The 15,061-nt window shown below is 39.1% G+C and overlaps 1 protein-coding gene across 1 annotated transcript in view; it reads left to right on the top strand.

The window, feature by feature from the left end:
• The window catches only part of lrp1bb (low density lipoprotein receptor-related protein 1Bb), a 196,640-nt gene that overhangs the window by 104,174 nt on the left and 77,405 nt on the right, over positions 1–15,061 (top strand). The window contains exons 32-38 of the mRNA XM_034886078.1: positions 1,230–1,379; positions 6,726–6,866; positions 6,990–7,115; positions 7,342–7,473; positions 11,996–12,130; positions 14,188–14,317; positions 14,817–14,943. Coding sequence (XP_034741969.1) covers positions 1,230–1,379; positions 6,726–6,866; positions 6,990–7,115; positions 7,342–7,473; positions 11,996–12,130; positions 14,188–14,317; positions 14,817–14,943 — 941 coding nt within the window. The remainder of the gene's footprint in view (positions 1–1,229; positions 1,380–6,725; positions 6,867–6,989; positions 7,116–7,341; positions 7,474–11,995; positions 12,131–14,187; positions 14,318–14,816; positions 14,944–15,061) is intronic.

The raw sequence follows: 15,061 nt of genomic DNA, 5'->3' as shown, positions 1-15,061 counted from the left end.
TAAACATTTTATACATGCTCGCGAGATTGTTTCTATTATTATACTCCATTACTTTTTTGAGTGTAAACTCAATGCCAGCATGATGCGTACTTAAGAGGGCAATTGCATCTCGATTTTGCAAAGACAATCAACTGGTCTTCATTTCAAGTAGCTGTTGTCACACAGCGCAAGGTCGAACGCCCACTTTGTCACACAAACAGCTCCGTTGTCTTCACTGTATTTCTTCATTCTCCTCGGCCTGTCAGCAATATGGATAGCATGGTGCACCAATATTTCACTGGATTCATTTATGATGATGGGGTAGATCGGGGGACAAGCGTAAATTAATGATGCATTGTGACTGTGAATCTGCCAGACATAAATCCAACACATGGTGGGAGACAGTGAGTTGTCCAGAAGTTCACAAATTGAAATTGCTTTCATTTTCCACCATCCACAGTGGTATTCTAAGAGCAACCATCATGCTAGCCAGGAAATGGATTTAAAAGCAGCCAGTCTCACTCTTGGTAATTGTACATGCCAGCTGGAGCACTCATAAAGACATCCCCACCAAATAGGTACCAGTGAACACATGTACCGTTCAATTAGCCCTCACTCCAAGCTAATGCATAGGATGTAAATGAGGTTGTGAAATGTACTGTTGCAATACTGTTAACGTGTAGTCAAAGTCCACGTACGGACCAAAGTACGGAGTGTAGAGTGGTGGCTGGAGAGATGCCACTTCACTTCCTGGGCGCTCGCTGCCAGGTGCTCTTGAGCGAGGCATCGTACCCCCCTCAACCGCTCAGGACGCTGATCCAGTACTCGCAGCTTACTCACACTGATATCTCTCCATTTGTGCATGAACAGGTCCTGAGCGTCTGTGTGTATTTCAGGCCTGTGTGTAGTGATTACTAACAAGTGTAAATTATTATTATTATTATTTTTAGTATTATTAAAAAGAAACCTACATTTCTGATGCACCTGTTCAGTGCTGCATATCAAAAGCTCTCAGGTTCTGTAACAGAGTATAGTCATCTCCCTATCTGATGGAATTGAATAAATTGCAAATTGAATATAGTGTAGTTATAATGCAGTTTTTTTGATGGATTTTCTTAGTCATTTAGTACTTTTTGTTGTTGTTGTATGTCTCTAATTCATTTTCTGCTTGTGTTCCCCCCCCCCCCACCTCCTGACATCATAGCACAGTGAGTGCTAACTTGGTGTGCTCTCTTTACGTGTCCTCACAGGTCTCTCAATAGACTACACTGCCAACAAGCTGTACTGGATAAGCTCGGCCAATGGCACTATCAACAGGTGCAATCTGGACGGCAATGGGCTGGAAGTGCTGGAGACTCTGAAACGGGAGTTAGCCAAAGGCACAGCTCTGGCTGTGATGGGTAAGTGGAGCTTGTCACGAGTGCATCAGATTGCCATTGAGGATTAGTAAGAGTGCGGAGGGATTACATGTTTAACCAGTTAAGTGGCTGTAGAATAGAGCTATTTAGCCAGTCCCTCGCAACAGTTGTGTTTGTCTCTGTGTGAAGTAGCAGGGGCATTAGATAATTAAAACACGGTGCAGCAGTGATTGATGATTGATTTTCGCACCCCTTTCGTAATGAAAAGGGAGGGGGATGTTCATTATGTGTTGATTCTGGGTATCAGTGCTGAATCCAATGTGCCACATCATCCATCAACTACGTGTAGGTTCATTTAAAAATATCCCGAAATCTAAGTCATGTGATCGAAAGAAATTGTACCTATAGCTCACATTACAACAGTCTTTGGCTCACGAGGTCTGGCTTGTAACATTTATTTTGAGCTTTTCCTTGTTTAAAAACAAACAAACACCTACAGTATGTTAGTGTTACCCAAAATACACGAGCCCTGCCATTACATGGTTGGGCTCATCTCATCTCACTTTTGGTACCAGGTCCTTTTTTCCATCTTGTTTTCCACTGAGGCTCGTATCTCCTTAGTGTAGGTAGATGCCGTGACATCATTCTCAATGACACTTGCCGAATCCTTTCATCTGCAACCAAACGGAGGCACCTCTGCTCTTTCATTTGTACAGAGTAGTGTACGGCGTGGTTTTGAGGGCTGCCATTTTTTACCACCAGTTTTGAGTTAGTAAAAAAAATGCAGCCGCTATTGACAGAAGCTTGGCTGGTTTGAAATGGCTCTGTGGGTCTGTGCAGGATTTCCCGTGTCTCCGACTAATTGGTGCTCTGCAGCGTTTTAACTGTCATCATCTAGATCTAGCTCAGCTCGCGTGAAACCTTGACCGAGGTGGTACCAAAAAAAGTGCTGGTAGTGTCCTTAATGTTTGACAATGGACAAATAAAGAGCGAGTAGAGTGAAGCCTTGCTGCTCTATACCACACTGCTGCAATCTCGACAACTGGGAAGCTTCCCAGGGATGCAAATGCATTGTCTTTGCCAAGATGGGTAATGGGAAGGGAGCTAACATACTGAACAGAGGTGTGTGTGTGTGTGTGTGTGTGTGTGTGTGTGTGTGTGTGTGTGTGTGTGTGTGTGTGTATGGGTGTGTGTGTGTGTGTGTGTGTGTGTGTTTGTGTTTTGTGTGTTTGTGTGTGTGCGCGCGTGTGCATATATCTAACGCAAAGTGTAATTTTGATTTTATAAAAACAAAAGCAAGAGTGTTGTCAGGGTGATACTTTGTGTTCTTGAAGCTTGTTATTAATCATTTCATATGTGGCAGGATGTGCTGAAAGCATAAACACACTGTTGCAGGAAAAAAGCAGTTGCAGAATGAAATCCCACTGTTTAGGTAGCTGTTAGCAGTCTCCAGGCCACATCTTTTTGGTTCATTTATATAGGCATTTCTTGCAGTACAGACTATGAAGGACTGGATCTTATGTGGATACCTTATTATTGCATTTCATGAATTGGAGATAAAACTGGAGGTGACATAGACTAATGGCTTAGTTCCTGCATAGTAGCAGGTACAGCAAAACAGTGAAATGATGTTTGCTAGTCTCCATCAATCACAATTAATGACATTTTGTTATGTTATGGAAATTGTTTTGAATGGTAGAATGAGCAGCACTGTATTGTACTGTTATAATACTTTGTTAAATAGAGACAGTCCACACTGGTTCAACAGTATATTTGTTGCATGGTAATGAATTACTAAATATAGAAGGTAGCAATCTAGAGGATTTGTTCTATTACATTTGGATTTGTGCAAGCATGGGATTGTATTTAATACTTTTTTATGAGATCTTTTCTCTTTAAAAGATTTTCTTTGTTTGAATTTTAGGCCTTTATTTGTGACAGGATAGCTTAGACATGAAATGGGAGAGACAAAGGGATGGCATGCAGCAAAGGGTCACAGGTTTAAACCGAACCTGCAGTTGCTGCATTGAGGACTGAGCCTCTGATATATGGGTGCTCGCTCCACCAGGTGAGCTAACAAGGCACACATCATATCCTTTTTTAATAACCTAGGCATGCCATGGTTGGCTTTGCCTACTGTTGTATAAATGCTGATCTACAGAATCAAATATTGTAAAGATATTACACTTTTTGACATTAAGCTTAGGGTTTAATAACACAAATTAACTAGTATCTCCTTTCCACCCTTTATTAAATTATACATCAGCAATGATACAACAGTATTCATAAAGTATATGGAAAGGACTTCTCATTGAGTGTTACAGCATTTCAGTTCACTACGTGTTTACAGTATATTTACATGCATTTCAAACTCATTGTATTATTTTAATGCTACAAAATTAATGTGTACTATATATACGGTTGCTGAGCAAAGGGATTAGTACTACATTTTGCATTTGGTGTCATCCTCACTCAATGCCTCCCTCCTTTGCTCTAGACCATGGAGCATAGCTTGTAAAATGTATATGGTCAGCTGTTAATGAGGCTGGGTAAAGACAGCAGGACAGCAGCCGGGCATTTCACTTCCCAATCCTGAGCTTATTTTGTTGACAAGTGAACAAGAGATGCCAATTTCAGAGAAATGTCCCTTCTGCAGATGTTGTCATTTTTGGCTCCATGGTGAGAGCTACAATTAAATGCATTGGCTGACCATTCACTCTGTTGGCCCCAGCATTGTCTCTATCTCCTCTCTGTTTCTTCTGCGTTTCACAAGCTCAGCAAAGATACCTAATGGAAAAGTATTAGGATTCAAATATGGATTTGCAGAATACATGTAAACAATTGATATATTATTCTCTCTTCTGGTCTGTAATAGCTGAATTGATCAGTTGTTTGTGATTGAAGTGGTAAAGGTTACTCCAAAACAGCAAGCTTGAGTTCAATCAGGGTCTATAGCTCTCTCACAGCATGAGGCGGAGGCAGGCACACAGCCACTAAGAACAGCCAAAGCTTATTCTACTGCAGTGGTAGTGCAGTTCTATGACAGGAGTCATTTTGTCTCTGATTGCTGCAGAATAAAATATTACCTTCTTCTGTGAAGGTTTTGTGATGATACATCTCCAATTGACTGGCTAAACAAAACCCTGACTCTCAGCTTCAGAGAGCGAAATGACTGTAATCGATCAAACTGACAATTAATTTGATAAGCATGCAGCAGTGTGTTAAAATGAATACGCCGAGGTGTTCGTGTTTCCTTTTGGCTTTTTTTCAATTTTTCATGCATGTCTTATTGTTCGAGCCAGTTGTGAAAAGATGTAATGAAGGCGCTATTAGTGACTCAAGCCTGATCAACTCAGATCCTGAGGTTCAGTTATAATTGGATTGGCTTGAGGGAAAGGTGAGGGCTTCCATTTAGAAGGTGTCGGTGATCCATCAGCCTTGACTTGCCTGGAATCAAACTTAGCAGTTGAAGTGGAAATTGAATATGATGTGCCACAAGCGAGCAATCACAGCTCGACAGTGGCCGCCGTGGCATCAACTTAACATGGGGTGCAAAACTAATCTAGGCTAGCATGCCCTCCGGGTTCAAACGTTTTGTAAACGGCATGTAGACTGTCATTCTCACTCATGCAAATGTGTCTGATATGTGAAAATGAGTTTTTTCATTTCCTTTAGGGATAACATTGAGCCCAAAGCTATTAGTGCAAGTGGGAATTGTTCCTTTGTTCTTTACTCAAAAATAAATCAAAATGGATACAATAACAAAACAGTGTCACATTCAAGGGATTGGTGGAGTGAACGATTTGGTAGATTTTTTTTTGTAAATTGCTAAATTGTCTGATAATTATAAATGTCACTATAACTATTGACAGCATAATGTTTTTGCTTTTCTCATCTTTAACTGAACGGTGATATACTGTAGCCCAATAAAATAACACACCACCAATGCTACTAGGGATGAATTGGCACAAAACACAACCAATTGTATTTACCAGTAAGTAATTTCATAAGTGGTTTCTGCTGCTGCTTAACAGCATAATTCCTCAGCGGACGGTTGCTGAACATGAATTTGTTATTTATGTTTTACTCCTTGAGGGAAATGATTCTTCACAATAGTCATTTTTTTATGTTGCTTTATTAAAAGGTTTTGTTTCTATGTATGCTGCCTATTTTAAAGCATGCCTTCTCTATGTAATGGTTATTTTTAGCAATTTTGGCCCTTACTAACAAGGACTAATATCAGCTCCATCTCCACCCCATTTACAGTGTCTATTTTGAACCGAGAGGAGCCACTTGACTCTTCTCCACTTTGCACTTCAGTGGGATTTTAAAATTGAGAGTTCCTGTCACGTCTGTAGAATCTGTGGCAAAGTGCCTGGACTTTGCATCACTGATTTCTGCTGAGTACAGAGATGAGGGTTGTGTGGTGTTGACTGGGCATGCCTGGGTCGGGAGCCTATTGTCCATGTACCTCTTTAGAAAGATGCACCCATCACTAAATGCTTGTGACCACAGCACTGTACCAAAGCCTGGTGCTTGACTGTCACACAGAGCCAGACAGACCAGCCAATTTGTCAGGGAGTAGTTGGTGAAACATCATGACACACAATAACTACAGGACATGTTCTCAGTTACCCTAACCCAAGCACTTTACTTTCTGCTGATAATCAATGCTCACAAAATATATATGCATGCCTTAGTCATACGTTTAGAAACGGTGTGTACATTTTCTCAATATATTTGTAGACATGGCATTAAAAATACATTTGTGCCCACATCCTTCCATACTAACCCCGAAACTGTGCGGGCGCCTGGATAGCTCACGTGGTAGAGCAGAAACCCATATGCAGAGGCTCAGTCCTCAACGCAGTGGCTCACGGTTTGAGTCTGACCTGTGGCTATACTGTATGTCTTCCCCCCCTCTCCTGTCTTCAGCTGTCCTGTACATTAAAGACAAAAAGCCACTAAAGATTGTTGAGGTGCATAGAAGAGTCCTTGTCAGAGTGAAAACCTTTCCCAAACATTAAAGTAACAATGTTTGAAGCCTGCATCATAATCAGCAGGTGGACAGAGAAGGGAACAAGGTATCCCAGTCTTTAATCTTAGATCAGCTCAGAGAATCCTTCAATTATTAAGGGGCTTTATGGCATAAGAGTGCCACTCATCGTGGATTATAATGAAAGTTGAAGCACGCCATTTGCACTTTGAATTGGTATTTGGTTGTGCTAGAGCGTTTTTAATATGGTTGTTTGCATCACAAGATTATTTGCATATAACTCTTGTTGAAGAAGACATCTGCAGTATTACCTGAAGTACAGTTTGCACTTGCAGTGCATCTGTGTCTATATGTTTTACATCCATATCAGCAAATGACATTGATGGTTACAGGCGGCAAACTCTGGTGGGCAGACGAGGAATCTGCACAGCTTGGAACAGTTACCAAGAGAGACGGACGGAACCCTGTGATACTGAGAAACAAGACGAGCGGGTTGGTTCACATGAAAGTGTACGACAGGGAGGGTCAGAAAGGTAAGCATGCTCACAACACAAACACACAGAAAAAGACACTGAAACACACACACACACACTCACACACACACTGATTTATGGTTATTTATGTCTTGCCATTTGCTGTTTGTGCTTAACGTTCAGGAATAAACCAATGCCAGATAAACAATGGAGGATGCTCACAGCTCTGCTTTCCAACTTCTGAAAACACCCGTAGCTGCTCGTGCACTGTTGGCTACAACTTACGTAGCGACCGCATGTCCTGCGAGGGTACGCGTTCCAAAATATTTATTCTATTGCTGCCGATATACATATATGTCCCTATGAGCCTTTTAATGTACAGTACATGCATCTATCTGTTCTGCAGTTACTTGTACTGTGGAGCATGTTGTTTGGTGCACATGATTAATCTATAGATAAGTCAAAGGGTATTTATAATTTGCAATGCTTTAATATCTTTGTTTAGGGTATAATAGGACATGTGTCGTTCTTTCAGGTGTTGACTCATTTCTGATGTATTCCATCCATGAGGGAATTCGGGGAATTGCTCTTGACCCAAACGACAACAGCGAAGCCCTCATGCCCATCACAGGAACACTGTTTGCTGTAGGAGTTGACTTTCATGCAGGTATGATATTTCATCTACAGAGTGACGTTTTACTTGATATTGATTGTAAGGCAGATACATCAGTGATATAAATATATAAGGTGTAGAACTTGAATAACTTAACAGTGTGATGGTTTCTTGTATAAGTAATATATATATATATATATATATATATATATATATATATATATATATATATATATATATATATATACACAGTACAGGCCAAAGGTTTTGACACACCTTCTCTTTCAATGCATTTCCTTTATTTTCATGACAATTTACATTGTATATTATCACTGAAGGCATCAAAACTATGAATGAACACATGTGGAATTATGTACTTAACAAAAAAGTGTTCACAGGTCTTAAATAGGTCTTATAATTTAGGTTCCTTCATGAGGTAGTCACCTGAAATGGTTTTCACTTCACAGGTGTGCCTTGTCAGGGTTAATTAGTGGAATTTCTTGCCTAATTAATGGAGTTGGGACCATCAGTTGTGTTGTGCAGAAGTCAGGTTGATACACAGCCGACAGCCCTGTTGGACAACTGTTAGAATTCTTATTATGGCAAGAACTAATCAGCTAAATAAAGAGAAACAAGTGGCCATCAATACTTTAGGAAAAGACTCTCAGTCAGTCTGTAAAATTGCAAAAACTTAGAATGTGTCCCCAAGTACAGTTGGAAAAACCATCAAGCATTGCAACGAAACTGGCTTATATGAGGACCGCCCCAGGAAAGGAAGACCAAGAGTCACCTCTGCTGCTGAGGATGAATTAATCTGAGTCACCAGCCTCAGAAATCGCAAATTAACAGCAGCTCAGATTAGAGACCAGATGAATACCCCACAGAGTTCTAGCAGCAGACACATCTCCAGAACAACTGTTAGGAGGAGACTGCGCGAATCAGCCTTTATGGTCAAATAGCAGCTAGGAAACCACTGCCAAGGAAAGGCTACAATAAGAAGAGATTTTTTTGGGGCCAAGAAAAAAAAACACAAACAAGAAATGGACATTAGACCAGTGGAAATCTGGGCTTTGGTCTGATGAATGCAAGTTTGAGATCTTTGGTTCCAATTGCCGTGTCTTTATGCAATGGAGAAAAGGTGACCGGATGGATTCTACATGCCTGTGAAGCATAGAGGAGGAGGTGTGATGGTGTGGTGGTGCTTTGCTGGTGACACTGTTGGGGATTTATTCAAAATGAAAGGCATTCTGAACCAGCATGGCTACCACAGCATCCTGCAGCGACATGCCATCCCATCCGGTTTGCGTTTAGTTGGACCATCATTTATTTTTTAACAGGACAATGACCCCAAACACACCTCCAGGCTGTGTAAGGGCTATTTGACCAAGAAGGAGAGTGATGGAGTGCTGCGCCTCCACAGTCACTGGTCCTGAACCCAATCAAGATGGTTTGGGGAGAGCTGGACCTCAGAGTGAAGGACAAAAATTGCAAACAAGTGCTAAGCATCTCTGGGAACTTCTTCGAGATTGTTGGGAAACCAGTTCAGGTTGAAGCTCATCAAGAGAATGCCAAGAGTGAACAAGCAGTAATCAGAGCAAAGGGTGGCTAATTTGAAGAAACTACAATATAAGACATGTTTTCTTTTATTTCACAGTTTTTTGTTAAGTACATAATTCCACATGTGTTCATTCATACTTTTGAGGCCTTTAGTGATAATCTACAATGTAAATAGTCATGAGAATAAAGAAAATGCATTGAGAAGGTGTGTCCAAACGTTTGGCCTATATATATATATATATATATATATATATATGTATATATATTGGATATATATATATTTGTATATATATATATATATATATATATATATATATATATATATATATATATATATATATATATATATATATATATATGTATGTATGTATTTATGGTTTGTATGTCTATGCACTGAAGTTGCTAAATCACGTAGTGTATATTATGCGACACCCTTCCCTTCCTTGAAATTCTACAGCACAAACCTTTCCTTCTCAACTGAAATCAAAAGTTCTTTGGTATACTGGCCTCAAACCTTTTGAATAATGGTCTGTAGGCCTGTGGAGTGCAGCATAGATGAAAGAGTAATAAGGTCACATTACAGGGGGAACCTCAGCATGAATAACTCTTTCCTCACAACCCTCTGAAACACAAAGCAATTCCCAGGATATTGTATCAAATGAAGGTACCGTAATGTGCATTGCAAAGCATGAATCTAGGAGCTTGTGCTACCGTTTGTCACATTTCTGCTTCCTTCCACATTGTGAATATATATACAGTATGATAAGAATTAAAGATGTATTACACCAACAAATGCTATGAATATACTATATGTTGGGAGTGTTCCTTATATGTAATACGTTGCCAGTGAATCATGATAACAAAAGCTGTGTAAAGGAAATTGCATATGCACAGCTAAAAACAGAAACAAACTACATACACACAATTGTGCATTGACTATTACAACAATTATTTTTAGAAAACCACCACCAAATACAAAAAATACGCTTGGGTAATTTCTCATATATTCTTTTGCTTTTCTTATGTAAGTTTGCATAAAACAAAAGTAGAAAATGTACATTTATGCAAGAGGTTTACTGAAACTGATATAGTATTGCTACCCGACAGCTGTGGCAAAGGCAGAGATCAACACACCTCCCCTGTCACTTAAAAGAGTCCATTATCTAATACAATACCAGTACACTGTCCACAATAAAGTCTAGGGTTATATTATTAAGTTACTGAGACATTCTTTTTGTTTTGTTTTTAAATAGTGTTTTTCAATGCAATGAACACCCCAAATTAAATTATATTCGCCTGTCAACATAAGTCTATTAGGCTGACATCCTCCTCTCTGAAGATAAAACCCAAACTATCTACATGGCAATGTTGGGGTCAAAGGTCAGAAAAGGTTATTTTTAGCCATGGTCAGTCCACCACTCCAGACTGAAATATCACAACAACTACGGTATTGGTTTTCATGACATTTGTTGCAAATATTCACGGTTCCCAGATAATGAATTAAAATGACTTTGATGATCCCCTGACTTTGAGTTTAGGACCCCAAGCAGGTTGAAATATGTGGTTTTCAGCCACATTGCAAAATAGCTATTGGATGGTTTGCCTTGCAATTTGGTACATAGATTAATGACATCAGGATGATTTGCAATCAATCAACAAGTATCTTTCCCCCATCTAGCTCCATCATCAGGTCAATATTTGTCCAATACTTGTATTCATTATTTCTGTTATTCTATAATAGCATCCAATCCTCAACTGCACATTTTATTACAGGTTAGCACATTTGCTTGTGAGCTAATTAACAAACTAATCGCTAATCAGTTTAGTTTGCTAGCATAAACATGGTAAACATTGCACTTACTGAACATCCGCAATTCTGCGTGTTGGCAGTATCCTTGTGAGCCTGTTAGCATGCTGACTTTAGGATTCAGCTTGAAGCGTAGCTATGCCTACTTAAGTTCAACCTCACAGAAGTTGCTCCCATGGCTGTAGACTTTCAGTCATAGTAGTTGGTATTCATATTATCTAATACTGTAGGTAATGCCATAAGGTGGCAGTAGTCTCTATGAATCAACCCCAAGGGGTGTAAAGTCCCACTGTAATATCATATAAGCATTATCATATATAAAGTAAGCCCTGCACTTAACCGGACCTTTTCTCTCCGGGAGAACAACAAGTCATTTATTACACAAGTAATTGTCTGTTATCCAATAACTATCAAGAGACTGAAATCTGATTCTGCATCTCCGGGACCTCAAAGGTCGATAGCAATTTTGATGTGTGACCACAGCTTTTGAGGAAAAAAAAAAAAAAGCAGAGTCCGAGACAATATTAGACATCGCCAAAGTAAAGAACACGATTGCCTGTTATTACTTTAGGCCATTGAACATGCAGATGCATTATCAAGTCCATCCAAGACGAGCAGCCAATAGCTCACGCTCATCTTTTACTTGTCATCCCAGAAGCCAAGCTGCCAGGGGAGAACAGATGAAAGCCCCAGAGCTGTATTCTGTCACATGTGTGCTATGTGTTAACCGAGTGTGAAGGCAGCAGGAAATGAACAAAGTGCCAATAAGCGTACAGTATAAAGCCACATAACCTCCTAACAACCAGTACAGAGCCAAATTGACAGGTATGCATGGAGATGCACTTGAAGACTGCACCATAAATAAATTACGCACTGTTTTATTTGCTTATGTAATGGGGCTGTAAAATCAGAAAGGGTCTGTAACCGTTTTACCAACACCGTGTTTTGCACGAGGCAATATACTGCCCTGTAAAATTTGGCCGACTATTGCCTTTCCTGTTCAGGCACTGTATGTCAACAAAGAGCCCCGAATGAACTGTGTGGGTATTTTCACCATCATACTTTTATAGTCCCACATAACATTTGGTGCAATGGGCCCTGCTGCAGTAAAATGGGGTTTCATGAGCTGCTTTGTTTGAGGACATAAATACCTTTGTGGCAGCTGCATTTATGACATTTTTACTTGTCTTAACTGTATTGTATGTTTTGCAGGAAATGACACTGTGTACTGGACAGACATGGGCCTGAACAGAATATCCCGCGCCAAACGTGATCAGACGTGGAGGGAGGACATCATCACGACCGGCATCAGCCGGGTTGAAGGCATCGCTGTTGACTGGATCGCTGGTAAGTATCGTCACTCACCGGGCGCTGGACTCCATTTCCATAGACTGGGCTGCAGCTATCGATTATTTTCGATTATCGAGTATTCTTTTTCAATTTCAATTTCAATTTTATTTATAGTATCAATTCATAACAAGAGTTATCTCAAGACACTATACAGATAGACCACACTCCATACAGATAGACCTGTATCATCTCTTTATTTATGATTGAAAGGATTACAACAAGGTACAAACACATATTTTATGTTTTAGTCAAATTATTCCCATTAACCCACCCTGCCCCAAATGTAGGTCCTAAAACAAGTAAGTAATGAAAAAACATTAAAAGTACTAATCCGATAAGCAAAGTTAAGAGGTCCACACACAATGTTTCCAATATATCAACCATTTCCACATTATTATTTGACCCGGTGTCCATATTATTATTTTTAAAACATTAGTTATAACATGTTGAGAAATTACAGTTTCACAAAAGAAAAGAAAGATTAGAAGGTAATAAGTACAAAATGTATGAGTCCAGGTAAGCTAAATGAAAGGTTATTGTTCTGATTATTCCAGCGATTAATTGAGTAATCACATAAGAAATACTTTTTTTTAATTGAAAAGCAAAAATATACTATAGTGGTTTCATTTTGGGAAAAGCTAAATTTGTGTTGCTTAAATTGCATACAATTATATCTATCAAAAAAAGAAACATATTCTTTGTATTTAAGTTCTATATTACGATGTTTTATAGAAAACGTTTACTGAAATGCAAAACAATCTCAAGCTAAGGCAGCATACGTTAATCATACATAAAAAATGTTCTTTGATTGGGCAACTTAACTTTAAGTTAAACTATTTTCATTTACATATTTGATTACAATGCTACACAGCTCTGTTAAACATAAGCTATCGTTGATCAGCTGTTTTTCTATGAAGAGAGAGGGAGAGAAAGAGGGGCACAACAATGAGCTGTTTTTAAAGGTAGAGTCAACCAGTTGGCTCTTTTGATCAGATTTTGGTCACCACCACGCATTTTTGCGTCTTTGTTTTTGGTAGTTGTGCGTGTGTTGTGTTTGGTGTAGCTTCATCGTCCATAGGAGCTAAACATAGGACTGGGATTTACTTCTGTCTGGTCCGCTTTGGGGAATGGATGATTAAGTTAAACTGGATGTTTTCTGTTGATATGCATTGACTTTTTATTATTATTATTATTATTATTATTATTATTATGGTAAGATAGCTTGATTTTGCAGTAGACACACTGTACGGTCTTTTAATTTTAATTACTTTTGAAATGATTCCAAACTTTGCACATTTTCTGTCTCTTCTCTTAGCCCCTCATAATGTACACTATCTTTCTTTAATTTGTAATCTGTGCCACCATTCATCGTGGCATGTGTCGACAGCAGTGTCAGCCTGGTGCGCAACAGTAATAATCATCTGTTCAAAAACATTGCTTAAAGGAAACTTCGAGGCGAATAACTTTGCATCGAGGGTTTTTAGTAATCAATTTACTCGATTAACTCGAGGAATCATTTTAGCCCTACTGTCAACTTGGTATTGAGTGGTGAAAATTCTCACAATACATGAACTGCTTCTACTTATGGCATGGAGTAGATGTGTTTGTTTCACTTTGAATTGCTAAAAAAAGCTTTAAGCCTACATGGCAGAGTTGGGTATCTTCCACATAAAATAATTTGCAGCGTGTGCAAGATTATTTAATTGTAGTACACGTGTAAAATCATGATGGGACCTTCTTATTATTTGCACATCTTACCTTGATAACGATAAATAGAAGATAATTAATCCCGTTCAAAATCATCTTTCCATGCAGCTAACTGGTCCGGGCAAAGTCACATGACTACACACGCGGTATAATATTTTTAAGGAGATAAAAGGCTCATCAACAGGAATAAATTATCGAAAGTATCGTCATGGAAAATATCAAAAGTCAATAAGAGCTTCGATACTTTTTTGATTAGTCATCCAGCCTTACTTATCATGTACCTTGTGGCCGTGAGGATCAATAAACTACTGCTGTATTCACACTTTTTCTGTTTTTTTTCTTCACAGGAAACCTTTATTGGACAGACCATGGTTTCAATCTAATAGAAATCTCGCGTCTGAATGGTGCATACCGCTCAGTGGTCATATCTGAAGGACTTGATCAGCCTAGGGCCATCGCTGTTCATCCACAGAAGGGGTAGGCCCAGGCTTTTTGTGGTTTTAAAAAATGTTTTCACTATTTGTAGAAATTTGTAAAAATGATCTGAAAAACCATTTACTATAGACAAGAGCCTCTAATCATGGTTAGAAAGCAGATCAACTTTATCAAGCTAGTAATTCTGAATGAGAAATCTCTTGGTTAATGTCCGACCGAGATATTGGCAGACCAAACCTATCGACCCTTAAAGGCTTATTACATTTGTATTGATTTTAGTGTGTTGGCAGTAATGCAAACAGAGATGCTCTATTAAGTTATATCTTGTAAGGTATTATTGGCCATGATAGTTTAAATAAAGTTTTATTTGTATAATTATTTTCACATTTTTGTCACACCGTTGACCAAACCACATTTGAGGGAACATTGCAGAAAACATTTGTTAATATTGTCCAATTAAATCAATTATTTCTTAATTCTATTAACTATTTTTGCATGTACAGAAATCAGTGTGTTTGTGTGATGCTGCAATGCTCGCCAGGTATCTTTTCTGGACTGAATGGGGCCAGAACCCCTGTATCGGTCGCTCCCGGCTGGACGGTTCAGACCAGGTTACCTTGGTCAACTCAGGCATCATGTGGCCCAATGGGATTTCCATAGACTCCGAGGTACAGTTGCACACGGATGCACAAACACTATCACTTCTTACCCATCCACTCCACTCCCACATACTGTACTTCCTACCTCATCTCTTTTGCGGCTGAACTATGATATTGCTTAGGAGGT

Source organism: Etheostoma cragini, chromosome 11 (genome assembly GCF_013103735.1).
Source record: "Etheostoma cragini isolate CJK2018 chromosome 11, CSU_Ecrag_1.0, whole genome shotgun sequence".
Classification (NCBI taxonomy): Eukaryota; Metazoa; Chordata; class Actinopteri; order Perciformes; family Percidae; genus Etheostoma; species Etheostoma cragini.
The sequence above is the reverse complement of the archived record's forward strand: the minus strand, read 5'-3'. Positions and strand labels throughout refer to the sequence as shown.